Source organism: Engystomops pustulosus, chromosome 1 (assembly GCF_040894005.1).
Source record: "Engystomops pustulosus chromosome 1, aEngPut4.maternal, whole genome shotgun sequence".
Classification (NCBI taxonomy): Eukaryota; Metazoa; Chordata; class Amphibia; order Anura; family Leptodactylidae; genus Engystomops; species Engystomops pustulosus.
Genome location: NC_092411.1, coordinates 77,598,691 through 77,619,171, shown reverse-complemented (window position 1 = coordinate 77,619,171; position 20,481 = coordinate 77,598,691). Strand labels below are relative to the sequence as shown.

Below are 20,481 nucleotides of genomic sequence, written 5' to 3'. Positions count from 1 at the left end.
GTATAGTCTTCAGGACAAGTCAAGGTATTTGCTTACAAACAAGTAAATACATACACAGCTATAAGACCGCAGACGAAGCAAGGCAAAACATCTGTCGGGTTGTGTCCACCTTTGGTATGCATATACCTGTGTATGTATTGTGTACGTGCCCCCTGTCCTCTGTTATTCTTCTGGGTAACAATTCTTCTGGTAGCATTTAATCTGTGCCCCCTTGCATTGCTGGATGAGTGTTCAGGCAAACGGCAAAGACTGCAAACTAGTGGTAAAGATTGAAGGGGTTTGGAACAGACATGACCAGATATTCAAGTAGTGCTTCTATATATGTGTAATGTCCACACATGCTTCAGCTCTACACAAATTTCGGAAACATATGACTTACCAATATCAATATTTTTTAAATCCAATTTTTGATCTATGTAATGTACATCATGTCATGTACCAATTGGTCGGAACAAATCAGGGAAAAAAAAACACCCTCAGGGTCTGGTCACACGCAGCACGTTTAAAAAGTGCAATTCAAGTGCCTAGGGGCCAGGCTCGGCCCAATCACACGCATTTCACTGGAAACGGGTGCTTGCATTGCACTTTCAAACACACTGGCGATTCTGGGAAGGAAATATACAAAAACATATTTCAGTGTGCGATAAGGAAAACGTTTTTATTTTTTTTGTATCTCAGCGTAGTGTAGGGAACAGACTTTGCTAGGTGAGAGGTCAGAGAAGCCATAAACTTCTTATGCAGATTTTTGCTGCAAATTCCTAAAGATTAACATCCTAATCTGTGACTCCACTTTACAGATATAATGACAAGTAATCCAATGTCACCTTTTCTAGGTATGAAATGAGTGAGGGTATGCTATACACTTGCAACAGGATGACTGTCTGGATTAATAAAGTTGTAATATTTTATCCTCGAGTCCTGGAAGACATTCATCTTTACTCTCCAATGGATCTGCATTTTTCTGGTTTCATACGTATTATTAATGTATTGTGGAATATAGGAAATGCTGTAATATTTTTATCCATGCCACATTCACAGTGACTGGGCAGAATGAAGAGCAATAGAAATAACATCTATAGAGCTGAGCAAAGATGTGAAGATTTGTTATCGCTCCAACTAAACTGGAGAATTATCTCCGTCTGTTAAGTAGTTCGATGCATTCTATTGTTCCGCGTGACTGTAGCGTAGGGAAATGATTTTTGTTACAACAGCGGTTTGCTGAGGAAATAATAGATTTTACTACGTCCTACCAAAATCTAGGGCATTGCTTGTCGTAGCGGACATTCCGCACATTACTCACAATGTCCGTGTTATGTTGTCACAATGAGCCCGGGATCAGAGATAACTGCAGCAATTGTCTGAATATTTCAGCGAGCACCTTGAAGTGTCTACAGGGGGTCTGCCACAATTGGTGAATGAGTAAACATTCCTGTGCAAGAGCAATGGAAAAAGCTTCAATGAAAATATAAAATGACAACTTAAATAAATCATTAAAACCAAGGGCACAACAGCTGAAAATGTAAACTATGAGCACTTTCAGTCTGAAGTTACCAACAGCAACAAGACCCCCATCTACTGCACGGTACTGGGCCAACCCCACTTCATTTGAGATTCGCCTAATGTGGCTTTCTCACTGCAAAAAAAAGTACCTATGCAAGTGATGAGCAGTTGTGACTTATAAAAAAAAAAAAAAAGAGAACAAAATATGCAAATACATTTTCCAGGGTGGGATAAGGCTAAAGACTAACCAAACCCTCATCTGAACAAACCATCCTCCCACATCATGGCATTTGGATGGAAAGGATCTGCCTTATCACTGAGGCAAAGTTTCCTTATTCCACCCTACAAAACATATCTGCTGCCTTCCAAGAATCCCCAGCGGATCATACAACTGCAAAGGAGGCCTTTAAGGGCAAATACTCCTTTAAGAGTTTCTTCCATGACTAACATAATAAACTGTAACACAGCTTTCTATGACTAAAGGGGATCTTAAAATGTTTTTCTAGTTTGGTAATTTGCTGCATTGCATGATTTTAAGGCCTTTTGCACAGTTATTAAATAAGCCTCAGGGAGCAGTAAGACATATGACTCCCTACAATCCCACAATGACACATGATCCTGGAAAAAAAAAAAACAAACACAACAACTTTTGATTATACCGTGCAAAAGCGTTACCTCAAGTTTTAGAATATTCTTTGTGAATAATCCTTAAAAGAAATGTTCTTAATATTTTCTAAGTTACTTGTGTAAATACCATATTTCTTAAGAGGATCATAACAAACAAACGGGAAAATAGGTTTTAAAAATTCTGCAAAAGGAGCCTTGTGAGGCTCCAGGTTCAATAGAAGTCCATAGAGCCTGGAGCCCCTTGGACTCATTTGCACTTTAAAAAAAAAAAAAAAAAAAACAACAGGGATTTATGAAGCTAAAAGAAGAGCAGATCCTGCTAGAGGGAGCACACACCAGTATGAAAAAAACTAAAATAAATTTTCAGCTCACCACTTTCCAGTTTGTAGATGCCGACAGCCATCTACAACCAATGGAACGGATAAAAATCAACTTTATTAAAAAAAAAAAAAGTTTAAAAACACATAATGACGTCCTATAACATAGTTTTCTTATAGTACTGTGGATTTACTCTCTAGTCCACACACCAGTATATATCAGTGTGCTTAATTAACAATCCTTCATCCTGGTGGTAGATGTCCTTTAACAATGGCTGAAAAAGATCAAAACAGGGGTCTCAGATGTACTCTCTGACCTCTACCTTTGGTGGTCGTCAAGCACTTTAGGATTACAAAAAAGGTTCTGGTGGTTGTCAGCTAATGGTCTAGACTGGTCTTTACGGTCTTCTAAAATCCTGCATTAGCAATTCTGAAGCATATTGAATGCACTGGGCAGCAGCTACAGGAAGAAGGAAAATCTTTAATGGTGTATCCACAATCTTGGTACAGAAATTTAACTCTTAAAGACCCGCAAAGGATTTCAGAATTGAAATCTATAACAGCCATGTACTGATTATGACAATCTACTCTAGTTTTCTGGATTAGACTGCAGGAAATCCAACGGTACAGCTACAAGTCCTATTCACTTTTTTATAAAAGTGGTAAAATAGGTGCAAAATGTTGCCAAAAAGGTGACCTTTTTCCATGCTTTTAAAGCCAATGAGCTTCTTGGTGCACCAGGGGCATAACTACTTTATTATCTATAGAATGCAGCAAATGTATTTTCAAAAAAAAAAAGGATAGAAATACAGCTTCAATATCTCAGTAGCAGCCAAGGTGAGTCACTGTATTTTAGATCCCATGCATTTTGTCAAGGTGCAAGGTGAGTTATAGCACACAATTATATTGTAATGCAAATGCTTAGAGAAGGCAGAAAGACATATGTGCACTGCAGGTGTGATGGGCTTCTGCAACCTGTCTTTAATGAAAATGAGGTCCCTGGTGACAGGTTCCTTTTAAGAAACATAATGGGGGTTTCCTTCACAGCCCACACACCTTACCAACACCTATACATATAGATCATACATCATAGAATTGCCTCAGCAGTTTTAGCCTAACAGATTAAGAAGAAATTCCCAATAATAACCATCACTGAGCCCCTATTACCACTTATTTTGGCTCACGCAGGAAGAGCGATGAAGAGTGAACATGGTCTCCGCACACATTACACGTCTAAAAAGGCGCACAAGTTCACGGCAGATGCAAGCGCTGATAAAGCCCCAAGCTGTTCCTCTGAACTTCTCATCAGTGGCTAGCCTCAGGTTATCCTGATCTCGCCAGAGATAAAGAGGCTCATTCTTATTAGTTACACAGCCTTACATGCACCAACAGACTAGACACATGGAATCAATCACCAAAGCATTTCTATATGCAAGAGTAACCTGTAATGTGCAGGTGCAAAGAAGTAAACATATTGTTTGCTGACCCAACTGTGCTGAAGGCTTATTCTCTACTTTATCAACCCAAAGTATATGGAGTGTGTGATGGCTCATCGGGGCTCAGATGTGGCTGCTAATGAAGTTGTCATTGTGGATTTGTCATATGTGGCTGTTATGGTTTTATTTTTATACTTCTTCCCCTGACATCATCCTTCCAGGTAGCAGACACAAAACCACAGCAAAATAAGAACTATTCAATAAATATGCAAATGTATTAACCAAGAGAGTATTTCCTACCAGTAACAAGAGGAACCACATAAGAAATAGAGTCATTCCAAAATTCCAATAGCACAGAGATTCCCATCTTCTTCAATATGTTTACCCATCACCACATCTGTTTACATGCTCTTATATACACACAACACATCAGCTCTCTGGACAATGTCAGCTTACTGAATGCTTAGAATCCACTTACTATAAGTGGTGTAGGATTGTGAAGCATCTTTACTTGGAGCGGTGTCATTCCTCACTTATTCCTCCTACAACTTAAAACTCTTTATAACCCATTTAAAGAGGCCTTCCCCTGCACACTTTTCAATATGTTTCGATAGTGTGATGGCTACAAAGGCTTTAATGCTGGCTGCATTTTGTGCAATTTTGCATATGTTTTGGTTTCAACAGTTTGCTGTGTATTTTTGTGACACATAGGGTGCGTTATAAATTAACAAATGGTAAAAGGGGTATTCCAATGAAGACAAGATTCTTAAATGTACTCAGGATAACAAAATAATACCTTCTCTAATTCCCAGTCGTTAACAAAAATCCAGAATTTCGCAGATATAATTCCAAACTGTCTATCAGTCCTGGTGTGCACAATTTGGTTACCCCCAGATATGATTACATTTTCTGACTTCTCTATGAATAGCTTCTCTTGTCTGCACGGCTGCAGTGCTCTCTGCCTTCTGCCCCTGCATTATAAGACAGGTTTAGACATAGGCACTTCCTGCCAGCAAGCAGTGTCTACAAGCTATACACAGATACAAGCTATAGACACAGTCTACTAGCTATAGACAGATAAGGCCTTTATCCAGGGGAGGGAGGCATAGCAAAGATATCTATGTGTGTGGTATATAAGCGAGTAAGCAGAGCTGAGAGTGTCATATTGTTTTATATCCATCTCAGCTGTCTCTTTCTACGTGTCAGATACTATTAGAATGTTCAAAAGCTAAATAAAAGTGTAGATAAACACTGGACTATGATGATCTAAGCACATTGTCAGCACACAGCATCTCATAGCACAGAGGAATTATGAACACTGACCATCACTGAGTTATAGCAATAAAAAACTTTGTAAAATTTTATGGCTTAAAAATAATCTTTATTCTACAAACATTACTAGGGAATTTTCTTTCATGGTCAAAGCACTTTAAAGGATTTTTCATTTAATGGTGGTTAAAAAGACTTTTTGTAATGCATAGTAAATTTTTTTTTCAATTTTCAAATAAACTCAAAATGACCATTACAAATTAATTCCCTAGTGTGTGAAGGTCATTCTGATATATCATATGCATAGTCTCAAGCCAAAATGGGCAACTACAGCAATGTTTTTCATAGTGTAGCAGGGAATTTATTTTACTTAATTGGGAAATAAATATTTATTTATATTGTATGCATAGAGTCTGGTTTTTACTTTTACTTTACTTGACCCATGGGGGACAGCTTTATAGGTTATTTTTTTCCTAGTTACAGGAGAAAATTACAGGCAAATGTCCGGGGCAGAACTGTACTGGGTCTGATTAGATCCAGTAACTCTGCTTAACTGTTTCAAATGTCAGGGGCATGAGCCAGCTTCCTGCATTCACTGCATAGCGCTACTTCCAGGCAATGCAGTAAAGAGAGCAGAAGGCAGAAGCTGTAATAAACCCCTTCTGCCTCCTCCCTAGGGTGTCTCGCGGTTTGCCTGGGGTCTTTCGACAGCCAGAGACCCCATCCTGCTCTCATGATTAGTACGGGAGTAAAAGAAACTGCAGGAAAGTTGAAAGACATTGCTTCAGATGTGGGACATGCACCACCCACTGTATTTTAATAGATGACCAAATGGCTGTAGCATTGTACACCAAGCAGTGTGGGGCGTCTGTATCCCCTGTAACAGCATTCTTCCCTTATCTTCTAATGGCCTTGATTTGGAGAAATTAGTATTTATAAACTATGCAAATGAGCCTCAGGGGACTACGTCACAGACGTCCCTTCTGGTTCTGTCTTCTGGTAATCATTCACACCAGCTCAAGTTACAGACTCTCTGGCTGGGGAGCGGTGTGAGTAGGCAGGCAGTAAAAGCAGATAACAGAGCCAGAATGGGCTGCTGTGATGAAAGCAAGAGCCCCCGAGGCTGATTTGCATAATTTTAAGACCATATTCTTAAAAACAAGGCCATGAGAAGATAAAGAAAGAACGGATCCGGTTTGAAGGCACACATACAAGTGTGTAATTGTGTTAGGTGCACAATACTGCATCCATGTGGTACATTTTTGAAACGTTTTCCACAAATGTCCAGCAAGACATTGCCGACTTCACCTAAAACAAATTGTAGAAGGTCTTAAAAAGCAACACTGCTTCTTTGTCAAATTATCACGGCTCAATTACATGTCTCCGTGGACTTTAATATAGCAACAGGACAATGACGCATTTTGAGAACTTAATAAAGTTTCCTCAGGTCACATAATAGTTCTGCTTCAAAAAGTAGGAGATCGCTTTAAATGTATCCAAAATCCAGTTTTTTACAAGACTTTCTACAATCGATACGGCCCAAATCGGACCTCTGGAAGATTCACAAGTATCGATAAGCAATGGGCCACAACCCCATATGGTAAGCACTGGACTTGGTCCTATAAAAAAAAGTGGGACTGATATTTATCTACCGTTCCCCACAAGAGCTGTCCCTTTTCTTTAAACACCTGTAGGAGGATTATATAACAAGTGACCTGTCCTCGAAAGAGGCATCACAGAACAACTATCAAAAATCCTAAAATAAAGTAGCATTCATGATAACTATAGTATTTCTAAGCTAAGGAGAAACCATTGTAAGGCTGGTTTCACATTAGTCCATGATCACGGCTGTGCCGAGTGCCGTACCAGGGACTGATCGGGATGGATATATGATGCACAGTGTTAATTGTTTCCCCAACATGTAGCAGAGCCAACAGTACAGTGTCGGCTTGGCTACACATAGGGGAAAAAAATGTGCATCATATATCTATTTAATACACAGAGTTCAGTCCCCACTGATGGCACTAATCACAGACCAATGTGAAACTGGCCTCAACAAGTGGAGAGGACTCATGGGGGACACTAGGATTGTATCTCATTACGCACTCGAGTATAATTTACTCATGATGTTGATCCAATCTAGCTGTTGAATATGGTGAAGAATAACACGGGGCAAGATAGAAAACAATTAGACAAAGAAAGTGTTAAATAATAGGAGAGATGGATGTTGGCACGGCACAAGCGTGGCTTGTTATTTACATTGTACTACACTAGTACACGACGCCTACCACAGGATAATACACTCCTGTCTACGAGATTCCATTGTTTTCTACAATCCCACTTTAAAAATGTATTAAAAAAAGAAAAACAATAGGCATTTTAATTACTGCAGGAGAGAAAGAGCGAGAGAGGGAGAGAGAGAGAAAGAAAGAAAAGGCCGATCTCTCCTAATCACCGACTGCTGGAAAAGTGAATGGAAAACAAAAGGAGAACTACTTGATATACAGACAAAATGGTTACAGCTCCCAACTACATGTTTCTCAAGTCTGCAATTAGAAATAAAAATAGAAGGCTGAACTGGGACGTAAAAATGAGGCAGAGACAAGACTCCTTAAAATGACTAGATTTAGAGTGCCAACCCTTGCCAAAGCCCCTTAACATTATATTATACTATACTATCTCTCAGGATGACACAAATGACAGATTTCTTCAGCTATAAACTATGCCTGTATAATGCTGCTCCCTTCCTTAGGTCATCCTCATATTTATTTATGAGCCAGGAAGAACTAGGATCACTCTGCTTTTACCTTTCATCGCTTGCAGGCAGAGAATGTATACATAAAGCAGATCACTAATAACCTGACACTGAAATAGTATAAATGGATGCAAAGGCCTAGCGTCACACACAAAAAGGGACTGCTCAGAGCAAAGACGATCAACAAGGATGGGAAGTCTTGTGACATGAATGGACTCCTTGTAGGACTGAAATAGCTATGGTGGTGAAAACGGAAATATATTTCAAGAAAACATAAGCAGCACTCCAAATGTTTGAAAAATATAAAAAAAAAAAATAAAAAATGGTGATTTACTCCAAACACTACGTTTCGGCTAATGACCCTTTTCCAATCATGCTTGAAAAAGGCTCATTAGCCGAAAAGTAGCGTTTGGAATGAATCACTGTCTTTTGATTTTTTCTAACATTTGGAGTGCTGCTTATTATTTCTTAGTACAGGCTGTCCCCTACGTAAGAACACCCGAATTACAGACGACCCCTAGTTACGGAACTCTAGCAATTTACTGTATTCTAGCCCTAGACTACAATAAACAGCCTTCAATGAAGCTTTATTGGTCAATCCTGGTTCTGATGACAACCCAACATTTTTAAAATCTAATTGTCACAGAGACCCAAAAGAAAAAAAAATAAAATAAAAAAAATTGTATGGAGTTACAAGTATAAAATATACAGTTCTAAGAACAAACCTACAGAACCTATCTTGTACGTAACCCCTTCCTGTACTACTGCCTGTACTACTAGTACACTAAAGAAAAGAAAGGGAACCACATCAGCAAAACATACATGGTAGCAAGCGCTTGTAGTGCTGAAAATCGTAAAGCTGTAATAATGTAAGAAAGCACAAGTAATAAAATCATGTCGCATGATTGCAAATCAATATTATGGTTAATAATTAGTCAAAAATGTCACCAATATCTATAAAAGATAGCCATGACGTTGATAAAGCTGTATGAAGGAGAAGCCTCCGAGCTAATAACAGACGCCCCCCAGGATCACATGACTTTCTGACTCTCCTTTCAATACACTCATACAAGCAAATCTACTAACCTAGTATTCAATTCCATTTCAGAAAAAGCAAATACTACCACAAACAAAACAAAAATGAAAATAGAGAAAAAAAATGCAACTACCTTAATTAAGCGAAAGCTTTAATATAAGCTCTAGGAAAACAACTTCAAATAGATTATATGATAATATACCATGTTAACACAACCACTAGAGTAAACAGTAACAGTAATACCAAAGCCAGTGGGGAATCAAAAGAGCAGGACCTGGTACTTCTAGGGGTATTTGCACGTGATGCCAATTATCATGAAGAAAATCTGCGTTTGAAGTGTTTTTTTAATGCGGTTTTACAAGCACTTTTCTGCAAACTTTATTTTAACCTCTTTGGATTGTGATCCGACGTCATTTCAAGCAAAAATCTGCTTAAATTCCGCATTATGTGGCAGAACACATGCCATTTGGCTGTAAAAAAATTTTTTTTTAAAAATGCAAAAATCTGGGAGAAAGCACAAAAAGTGTCATAATCATCATTTTATTTTCCAAATTGACCAATAAATTTTTCCAAATAACATTCACGTCACTGCTACTGTATTGCGCTACAAATTTTCCACACCAAAATCTGTGCATGAAAAAAAAATTAAAAAAAGCAACGTGTGTAGATAATGTATGCCTAAATCTCATGGATTGTACAGAGGGCCATTTCACAATTCACTTATGGTAAAAAATAAAAAAAATAAAATACAGTTGAGCGGAAATATTTACACACATTTTAGGCCCAACTTCAAACATTTTATGCCACCATAATCAGGACATTTATTATAGGATTAATGTAATTGCTGAAAGGGTTATTCCCACGAAGACAAGATTCTTAAATATACTCGGGATAACAAAATATCACATTCTCTAATTCAATGTTATTAACAAAAATACTGCATTTCACATCTATAATTCCATACCATCTATCAGTCCTGGTGTTTAAAATTTTAGTTGTCCCTGGATCCAACCGTAAAACTTCTGGCTATGGTTGGATTTATCTTATGAATAGCTTCTTTTGTCTGCGCACTGCAGTACTCTCTGCCTCCTGCCCCTCCCCCACTGCATTACAAGACCTGCTGAGACACAGGTACTTCCTGCCAGCAAGCAGCATCACCATGCAGAATTTACTCTACAAGCCAAATACAAAATAAGGGATTTATAACAGAGCTGATGTGTGTGTTATAGGCGAGATAACAGAGCCAATTGTGTCATTTTGTCTTGTATCCATCTCATTTATGACTTTTTCTATATATGATACTAGAAGACTGTTCAGAAGCTAAACAAAAAAGCAAAACCTTGTACCCTGAGATCCTAAGCACATTGTCAGCACACAGCATCTCATAGGCAAGAGGAATGCTGTAGAGTCCGCACCCACATACTGTAATTTTACACTGACCATCACCGAGTTCTAGGAGATAACAGAGACTTCCAAAAGCTCGTTACCATACTCTTTGGGAATTTATGATAGGCCTAATGCTGTCCCTGTATTTCAGCGACTCAAAGATCAATAATATGGTATCCACTTTTAATTCTGGTTCACAGAAGGAGGTCCTGAGCAGGGGACACACTCTCGGACATCTATATATCCCAAATGTCCTCATAAGACAACCCCTTTAACATAAAGACAAGATGGACATTAAGTGTGACAAAGGACAGCCATTTAGCACAGTGTGAAGGAATTTACTAAGAAATGAGGGTCAGAATAAAAAGGTTTCTGTTCCACCAATGAAATTTGAGAATGGTTGTCCAGAATCGTACCTTGTACATTCAGAGAAGTCTGGATTTCTTTTTCCATGTGCAACAAGAGGCCATATATTTGCATCAGTAATGTACTCTGTCACTGTAGCCAAACAAGACTAGAAGCACTTCAGGATGAGCACTTCACAAAAGGATTTTCTTTTTAGGTTAACAGCTTTACAAAAATTTTAGATAAGGATTTGTAACCTATAATTTACACCAACGGAAATTGTGCAAATCAAGGATTATTGTGAGAGAAAGAAATCTGGAGCCATTTGCCTTTTATAAGGAGGAAAGGCTTTAATAAAAATAAACATTCCCCTCTACTAGGTAGAGACAAGCACCGTTTACTTAGCAAATGCTGTTTACTTAAGAAATGGTGACAGAAGAGAGCAGTCAGGTGTGGGATGCACAGCGAGGGCCCAACTTCCACTGCAAATACACCAGACTTTATCATTATAACAATAACGAGTACCGTCACAGATCGGCCACATCGGACATTGAAGAGCAACAACTACACATCGAACAATATGATCTGCACCCAGACACTTAGATTTCACATGCATTGTCCTCCGAGAAAACCAAATAAAACCAGGGCACAATCACAGTTAGGATCTACCGTCATATAAACATGCTTGGTATAAACTAGTGTAAAAGCAGACTAGAGGGCCAGGTGGCCTTTCTTTTCCCTCAATCTTCTATGTTTCTATAGAAACTGTCAGTTTAAATAAATATAATTAAAAACAAGGAAAAAAAAAAAACAAACAGTAAATGCTGGAAAAGTAACATTTGCATTTTGTTGCCAAGGAGCATCTCAAGGCAGGAAGGACAATTTACGATTCAATTTAAAGGTACATCGTCCAGGATAATGATGGACACCCCTGGGAATTACATCTGTAGGTAGGGTTGTCAGATATGACAGTCATATCATATCCATAGCCTGGTAAACACAATTCCTTGGTGTACTATCAATCTCAATGGCCAATCTACAATGTATGCATTTACATAAAGGGCTTGTCTGGGATTCCAATCCAGAATTGACGATGACACATACGTCACATGACTTACATGACTTATCAGTGATAAAGCTTGCATGTGTGACATGTGGCCACCAACAACATTGACAAGCTGCACTGGTATGATGTATAGAAAGATGCCATCATGTATACAAAACCATTAAGTACCAATAGAGTGGCAGAGCTGGAAAACAAGGCGATAAAATGGAAACAAAATGATTATTTATATTGCGCATCACCGCTGGCTCTCTGTCAACTACTGGAAACCCTGGACAAGGCCTCTAAGTGTCACAACAAGCCTCAAAAATACTCAAATCCTTATTTTCCGAGCAGTGTGTAGATTATATTTCTACTATTACAGATTTATGACAAATTGAGCATTAGGTAAGGTTGAGATTATGTTCTTTAATCTACTAGAATAAAAATTAAGCAGGATGGACAGGATGTATTACTGGTAGTTTCTGAATTGCATGAAGCTTTGTTAATATTTCATATAGTGAGAATACATATTTTCAGGTATTTTCCTTCACATCCGTTATTCCACACTGTCCATATTATAGCAATCAATTATTATGTGAAATAACAAATAGCAGCTGACACCTACCTATTGGAGAGGCCATGTGAACACTTTCTTAGCAACAGGGAAACCTCTAATTACAGTAGAGGTGACAAAATGACATCATTTACCATCTAGACAAGTGACTCAAAGAAAACTTCCACTCCAGTGTCCACTAAGTACAACTGGAGTATAAGACACAATGCATTATGCTGCTGTAACATAGGACAAAGAACATTTGCCAAAAGGTTCACCAGGATGAATATGAAACAGATAAACATCACATCAACTAGAAATAAGGTGACATGACCCGTTCTTACCTCTAAGGCTTCCAGGGTATTGAAGCTGGCAATTGCAAAACCATCAATTATATCCTCCTCCTGAGAACTGGATTCTCTCCGCTTACGTCTGGGCGGTCTGGCATTTCTGGCTGAAGCAGCTGGATTTTTACCATTCTGATTTGAATTCTCCTTTCCCAGGCCCCTTTCAGCCTCTGAGCCAGAGGAGGGGCTCTGGTTTCGGGGATCCCTGACAGATGGGTCTCTTCTCCTTACCCTGTCCCTTTGAGACCTGGATCTCCTGCTTTGCTGTTTTATTTTGACATCCATCTTCTTTTAATAACAAATAAGCTAATTATAAATCCACAGGGAAATTCCAGCGAGTGACCTTGAATCCACAAATCCAATTACTAAAGCACAACTGATACGGAAAACTGGATGCAATGGCTACTTACATGAAGGGAATATTTAGTGTAATATCCATAGAGCATAAATAGAGATGAATCCACTTTTCCCACAGATCCCTGCAAGCAATGCTGCCTACTGTTTACTTGGGAAGATTTCCTGCACACAAATCCAGGGCTGCTCAGTAACCACTTGTATTGCAACTTTTCCGTGCCATTAAATTGCCACAATATTTGCCATTTGCATGGCTGAGGCGCTGCCCAGGAACCTCTAAAGGCAGCACTAGCAGCAGCAGCATCCTGGTGAAGAAGGAGGGGGGCACAGATCCCTCATGTTGTGCTGCTGCTGCTGGAAGGCAGAGAGAAGGGAGGAGGGAAGGCAGGACACCCCCTCCACCAGCACGAACCTTATTCTCTCCCTTTCTCCGCTCCGGTGGGGAGATCTGGGCAGATGAACAACACACAGGCAGATCCTAATCACAGACACTGACTGCCCAGGCTCTGCCTCTCCTCCGCTGCTTGTGCCATTCTCTCTCTCTTCTCTTTCTCCTCTCTTTAAATCCCGTCCATTCTCGGTCCGGATGGGGAGCTGGACGGAACCCCCTGGCCTCCCCGGCTCCTCCGGGTCACCGATCGTCCGATCCTGTAAGCAGACACAAATGGGGGAGATGTTAGATCAGCGATCGGAGCTCTTAAAGAGACAGGAGGAGGGGGAGGAAATGTTCTCCTCACTGAATTGTACAGTGCAGCAGAAAAAAAAGCCCAAAGCAGATAAGTGACGTACTTCCGGCAGCCTGTAATCACCACAGGAAGTCGCCACTTTATTAGAGTTTACATCTGGCAGGCGGCGTAACCCGTGCGGCGTAGACCAGGAGAGTACGGAGACACGGAGGGAACAGGCGGCTCCGGGCTCCTAGAGGCGGGATCTGCACAATCACATCGTGACACGGAACAATCGCGATACTCTCGTCACACACACACGCACCATAACCAGTCCTGGGGCAGCTCTTCCGGATTCACCAGTGACCCTTCATGCAGAAATGAAGCGGACGAAAGTTCACCAAAATACAATATATTGTACAGCAAAGCAATAGCTGTGACACCCTGCGGGTCACCCGGCAATAGTGATGGGCAAGGGGCCACCTGAGAGACAACAACTCTCATCATGGCTTCCCTGTGACCTTGTTATGGCCTTGTGGCACCTGACACTTTCACAGCAACAAACTGAAGCCCCAAATGCCCTCAGATGTTAATAACCGCCCTATATAATTCCCTGGAGCCACCCCAATTCTCACTATGAAGTGTGCACACCCCAATAGGGAATATGCACCGCTGCATGTGGATCAGCCCCGTGTGCTGTGTCCTGCAGCTAACTCACCGCCCCATAGCCTTGTATTCATCCATTGCATGCACCATGTCTCACCACGTGACCTGCTACAAATTATAGAGCAGGTCATTTCCTATGGACAACAGCTACACACGACCTACAATACACGTCTTGGCATCTGCAAAAATTGAAATACCTGCAGACCAATGCGTCAAATCACAACTGAAAAACGGACATTTGCTTCTGATTTTCACAGGCGAATTGCATCAGTCGGGCATTCATTAAGCTATGGGGGCACAAATCGCACCAGATATATTAAGAGTTTCCACTCCTGCCATGGCAGATATAACCTGAGTCAGGCTCTGGTTAATAGGTCAGGGTGTCCTATGTTGTGCCCAACCCACCTGACATAGGGCGGCATACGGACAGGAATACCTGTACAAGCCATGATAAATTCCTTCCTATGTACTGTTTAATGCATCGGTTGCACGGTCCAATAAGATAACATTAAAAAGTATTGCACTTAGTGAAGATGTGTGCCCCCCATTCAAAAAACTTTTGAAAAAAATCTACATAATATCCCAGTATAAGTGACACATTGAGGTTATGGTTATTGTACAGATATTGGGTCAGGTTATGTCTTTCAATACTGCAGCATCCAATCTTATACTTGGGTTGCGCCATTTCTCTGTATGAATAAATTGACAACTAGGTATAAATATTCCTCGTGTGAAAGGGCTTTGTCTCTATATAGGCCATCACTGTATACATTTAAAAGGAGAAACTATTTATTGCCATAATTTTATGGCATGCGTTTGTGTGTATGTGGCCTATGTGAACTATCTGAAAAAGCAAACAACCAGACCTTTCATAGGTTTGTTGATAGGATCTCTATAACAGAATATTCTTAAGGATCTAAAAGAAATATTTCTTTAGTGAGAGTCCAATAGCTGTGGACTTAGATCCAGTGGGGGAGGGTGTCCCGGGTTCTGTCCCGCAGAGGACCAATTGGACATAGGAACTAGTTCTGACAAATTTGCAACTTTTGAACTAAAAAGTCACATATATAGAGCAGGAAACCTGTCACCACCTTTATATCACTAACCTAGAACCCTCCTCGGCTAGGGTATGAAATCTCCTTTCTTGAATTTAATTTTTTATGTGAAATTTTGCCTTTTACCTATAAATATTCTCATCCAAAGGCATGTGAAAAAGAATAGAAAACTGAAGTCTTTACCAGAGATGAGTCTAGACTCAAATGTGTCATTCTAAGTGCCTATAGCAGCTAGAACCATGGTTCTGATATCAGATTAAGGTTCTATGCACATGAACATGCTTTTTTCAACAGCTAGTACGTATATTTCTATGGGCTCACATACAGGATTGTTGTTTATTTCTGTCACTAATAACTTTTTCTAGCAGAATTTTTGTCATTAATCAGAATCCCTTATCCTGTATATCAAAGCAAGCGTTCTAATAGGAAATCATTAAAATGCACATGATTCGTTCCACATCCCAAAAATATTTAGTCATGTGTAGTACAAGCCCCTTTACTTCTTCTACTTCTATAACCTTACAGGACTTTTTGCCATTTTGCCAAATTCTGAGGCCAATTACCTATATAAGGTGATATTTTTTGAGGTGCATGCTGACATTTTATTTCATATAAATTTGGGACCTATATGACTGTTTGACAAGTTTTTATTTACATATTCATGGATGGAAAAATGGTGAATGTGGGGATTCAGACATTTGGGTGCTATTTAATATTAATATGCTAAGGGGTTATACAGTTGAGTTAAACAATATTGTAAGAGAGGGAGGAACAGTACAGTAGAGGGTGGGAGGGCTCACAAAATCCTTGTATTATGACATTTTGCTTGTAAACCAAATTTACATTTTTTTCTGAATGCAAAATACTTATAAGTTGCTCGTAATCCAAGGTCCCATTGTATTGCAATACTACTGTACTGAAGTATTTTGAGATTTTGCAGCTGATCTGTATCAGTCTGCCTCTGTCCCTCCGATGACATGCTCATGTGGATGAACCACAGATTTTCATGCACGTTGGAAAGAATTTTTCCTCTCCTATGTTTTATGCACATGGATGTTGTTTTTGCCCATGTGCTACATTGTCAGTTCAGGAACACACAAGCAGTTCTATAGGCTCCTATACACGACCATGGGGGGACATTTATCATAAACTGGTGCTAGTGTGCAGCCTTCTCACACCCCTCTTAACTCATTTGGCATGGATTTAGCAATTGCGATTATTTCAGGGCTTGTATGCCCAAAAATTGGTGTACTAATCCTGAAATGGCAGCCATTTGTAAGAGCGGCAAAAAACGCCACAAACGTATCACCAGCAGCGCCTGCTTTTGCCGGGTTTCTACCGCAGATGGAGTTGTTGTGGACATTCTTTCTGAAACATTAAACCAAAAAGGTAAACTCATACCTCAGTTTTCTTGCAATGACCAAGCATGACCCCCCCCCATTTCCCAACACACAACGTCTGTTGTAGTCAATGGGATGTTTTGGGCCCTGTTTTCCGACAAAACTATGTCCAACTGTATATTTTCACGCCGATGGGTTAATTTATTATTAAGCTCTGTAGCATCACAGGAGTCATAATTCAACATATTCATGTGTTCTGTATAGATTATACATTTTGAATTGAATTCTATTACTGATATGATGAATGAAAACAGAAAGTGAAATGAGAAAAAGGAAGTGGTTCTTTACAGTTTCCTTTTTTTCAGATTTAGGATAAGGTTTACCTGCCAATAACATTACAATGTATGCTGAAGCAAAATCTGAAGAATTACTAGATGTTTCAAGAACTCTCCATGAAATTTTATGCTTCCATGCACATTTATCAGGTGAAGGGGACATTTCAGAACAGTGGGCTAGGTTACCACATTACCCACCAATATGTGGACAATTAATTTGTAGTATTATCACATGCTTATAAAACAGATAGTTGTCTATATACTGCACTTTTTTACATTTATCCAAGTGCCTGACAAATTATTTGTCCCTACAAATGGAGGGATTACACAAATTTAGGTTGGGGAAAGTCAGAGTTCTCTTTACGGACACTTTGCCATTAAAAGATACCTTGCAGGCGTGTGGAGATTTACAGTCATTGATGCTCCACTGAGGGATTCTGGCAATTATGTTTGCCAGGATGGAATAAGGAAAACATTGCCTCTTAGCTACCTTGTAAGGCAGCCCTCTTGACATTAAGCGTGACTTCAGAAATCTAAATTAAATAAAATCTGACATGCAACACAATTTCTAAGATGAAGGTCCCTGTCTTTTCATACATCACACATTCAATTCAACATTGTTGCTTATTAATTTCCATAGGAATTGTTGAACATTTATCAATGTTATTATGTCACTCCTATTTATTAAAGGACAAGGTCAGCCATATATGTTTGCGTGTTAAAAACAAGGAGTCAGGCTTAGTGGCTCATTATTCCAATTTTTATTTTCCCATTTTAGTTTAAGCCAAAACTTTCCTGGGTTAACAGCTAAAGTTGTATTTAGATGCTGTAGCCAGAACATGACATTGCACATACATTTCAATACACTTCTGGTTTTGGACTTGAAAATGACATCAAATAACTGGAACATGTAAGCACTTCCTTATTCTTGTATCTCAGGTCATCTATTTTATATTTTTAAAGGAAGTCTGAAAGCAGATTAAGTCTACATTCACACAACGATGTGCCCGCCTTATTGTAGCACTGCATGCACACAGCGGCGCCTGGGAGAGGAGGAGGAGGAGCTGCTCACCCCCGCCCCTCTCCATAGGGATATATGGTGCACTGTGCTGTATTACGGGGTAAGATAAGACATGTCCTATCTTTCTCCTGGCTACAGAACAGTACGGTGCCGTACGTGTGCCCATTGCCATCTATGGAGGGCATATATATATACGCTGTAAACACATCGGCGGTGTGAATGTAGCCTAGATCTATATTAACCATTAACGCTGCTGGGGAGCTCTCAGCAAAATGAATACAAACATCTGTTTATATGTTTGTACTTTCCACTGCTACTTTGGCTGGACCATTATATATTCTTTTTACCTCTTGTGTCACCCCATTCTTCCTCATAGACTGTAAGCTCTTGCGAACAGGGACCTCACTCCTTTTGTTCCATACGAATGTTTGTGCTCTTATATTTGTATTTGTCCCCTATGATTTGTAAAGCGCTACGGAATATGATGGCGCTATATAAATAAAGATTATTATTATAAATTTATGCACAAGTGCTTTGGAGGGGGCGTTACAGGAGTGCCTCTGGGTTCCCTGGCCATTACTTGCCCCCTGGAACTCTTGTAAACAGACTTGAGCGCTCCCACATCGGCTGCCTGCCTGCAGTAGTAGTTAGTATCAGCTCTGTCTTTGAGATTTCAAAATCCATGTGTTCCACAAGGCGAGTAATAGCCAAAGAGCTTGGAGGTACCCCCCCCCCCCCAAAGCACCTGTGCTTAACTTACCTAAGTATAATAGTTTATAAGCTACAAACTTTTAATTTCAATGGCTGCTCTTAGTGTCAAGCTACAGTGTCCCACCACCAAAAGTCAACCAAGGAAAAGAAATAAACTTTAATGGAGTTTTCACCCGGTGTGGAGTCACTATGGCACCAGAATATCAGTATGTTGGGGTTTGAGGTCTGAAACCTACTAATATTACAGCTGTATGTTTATGCAGGCTGCAAACAATGCATTTGTCTCCAGTAAGTTTCATTATTATTTTCTACAGAAAATGGGGTATTTTCAAATTGGCAGATTATGAACCAAAAACCTCAGGTGCAGAACCCAAAATTATTATCAGTTTAGATCTGTTTAACAGACAGCAGTGAGATGCCTAAGGCAGAAGACAAAACATGAGAATCACTGAGAAATGTGTCACATTCACACCTATTATGTCTAAAGGATTGAAATGTGTAATTGAAACATAAATAATAAGCAATTTGTACAGAGCACAGAAAAAACAATAATGTTCTATTAGACATTGATTGTATGAATGAAATGTACATTCTCCCTTGCCAAATCAATCCCACATTTCACAACAGAAAGTACATCTGGGGTTATATGCTGAAACCAATGGCTTTCCACAGTCGTGTTCATTATGCTTTACAATTCTAAGCAAATGCTAAGTGATCAGAGGCTGTAAAATGAGATGCATGATAAGGGATGCGAGCCTCTAGCACAGAAAAGTACTGAGATTACTACTGATGCCTGGGGAACCGTTAGCAATGCAATTTGTGCGGGTTTACAATGCATTATACATCCACAAGTTATAAAAGCATCTCTCTTCTGACCTGAAATTTCTTATAAGCACTTTCATTTTTCGAAGAAGATACATTTTCTGTTCTAAAACCAGTGGATAAAATAGAAATTAATGAATTCAGGTCACTATAACAAGAGATAAAATATGCTCCAGACTAGTTAGCAAAGACTGGACTATAAAGTGATGCTCAAGCCTGCAAGCAAACAACAGTCATCCATATGAAGACTATACTTCCCCGAAGACTAGACCAAGAAGAGTGTGAGATCATTTTCTAACACATATATTACCATTCAAGAACATGCGCCCCTAATTAAAGGGAACCTGTTAGCAGAAAGTGTCCTAATAAACCACTACCAGTATGTTGTCAAGCAGATGAAAGGAAATCTACCATCAAGATCATAGTATATAAGGTTGGAAAAAGATGCAGGTCCATCAAGTCCAACCTATAAAAAATTAAATGAGATTAAGAAATCAAACGTGATAAACCAGGGACACTTACTCATAGATCCAGGCACTATGACTGTGGTGATTTTCTTATATTTGTTATCCATGGCCTGATTTCTAAAAACAAAATTTTGAATTATGCTAATGAGCCAAAAAGGCCCTACCAGGGACCCCCAGGCTGTAGTTTCACTGTGCAGGAGCACTTCCCACCACTGAGTCCTAAAACTTCATCTGCTGATGTGAGATTACAGTGAACAGAAGGCAAGTACAGAGACAGCAGGGAGTGGTGAGATGTGCTCCTGAACAGTGTAAAAGCCTGTGAAGCAAAAGCAGGGGCTCTAGTGTAGCTCTTCTGGCTTATAAGCATCATTTTAAAAGTTGATTTAAGAAGGTAGAGGCCAAGGAAAAGAAGATTTTCAATGTCATGGT

General features: G+C 39.6%; 1 protein-coding gene across 12 annotated transcripts in view; it reads right to left on the bottom strand.

The window, feature by feature from the left end:
* FBRSL1 (fibrosin like 1) overlaps positions 1 to 20,481 on the bottom strand; it is a 305,906-nt gene that overhangs the window by 254,072 nt on the left and 31,353 nt on the right. For 10 of the 12 annotated variants that reach the window (XM_072144436.1, XM_072144440.1, XM_072144439.1 and 7 more), the window contains exon 2: positions 12,614 to 13,618. In XM_072144436.1, the coding sequence (XP_072000537.1) occupies positions 12,614 to 12,901 (288 nt within the window). In that variant the 5' untranslated portion in view covers positions 12,902 to 13,618. Of the gene's footprint in view, positions 1 to 12,613; positions 13,619 to 13,707; positions 13,913 to 20,481 lie in introns of those variants that run through there. The other 2 variants (XM_072144437.1, XM_072144438.1) reach the window with 2 other exon arrangements.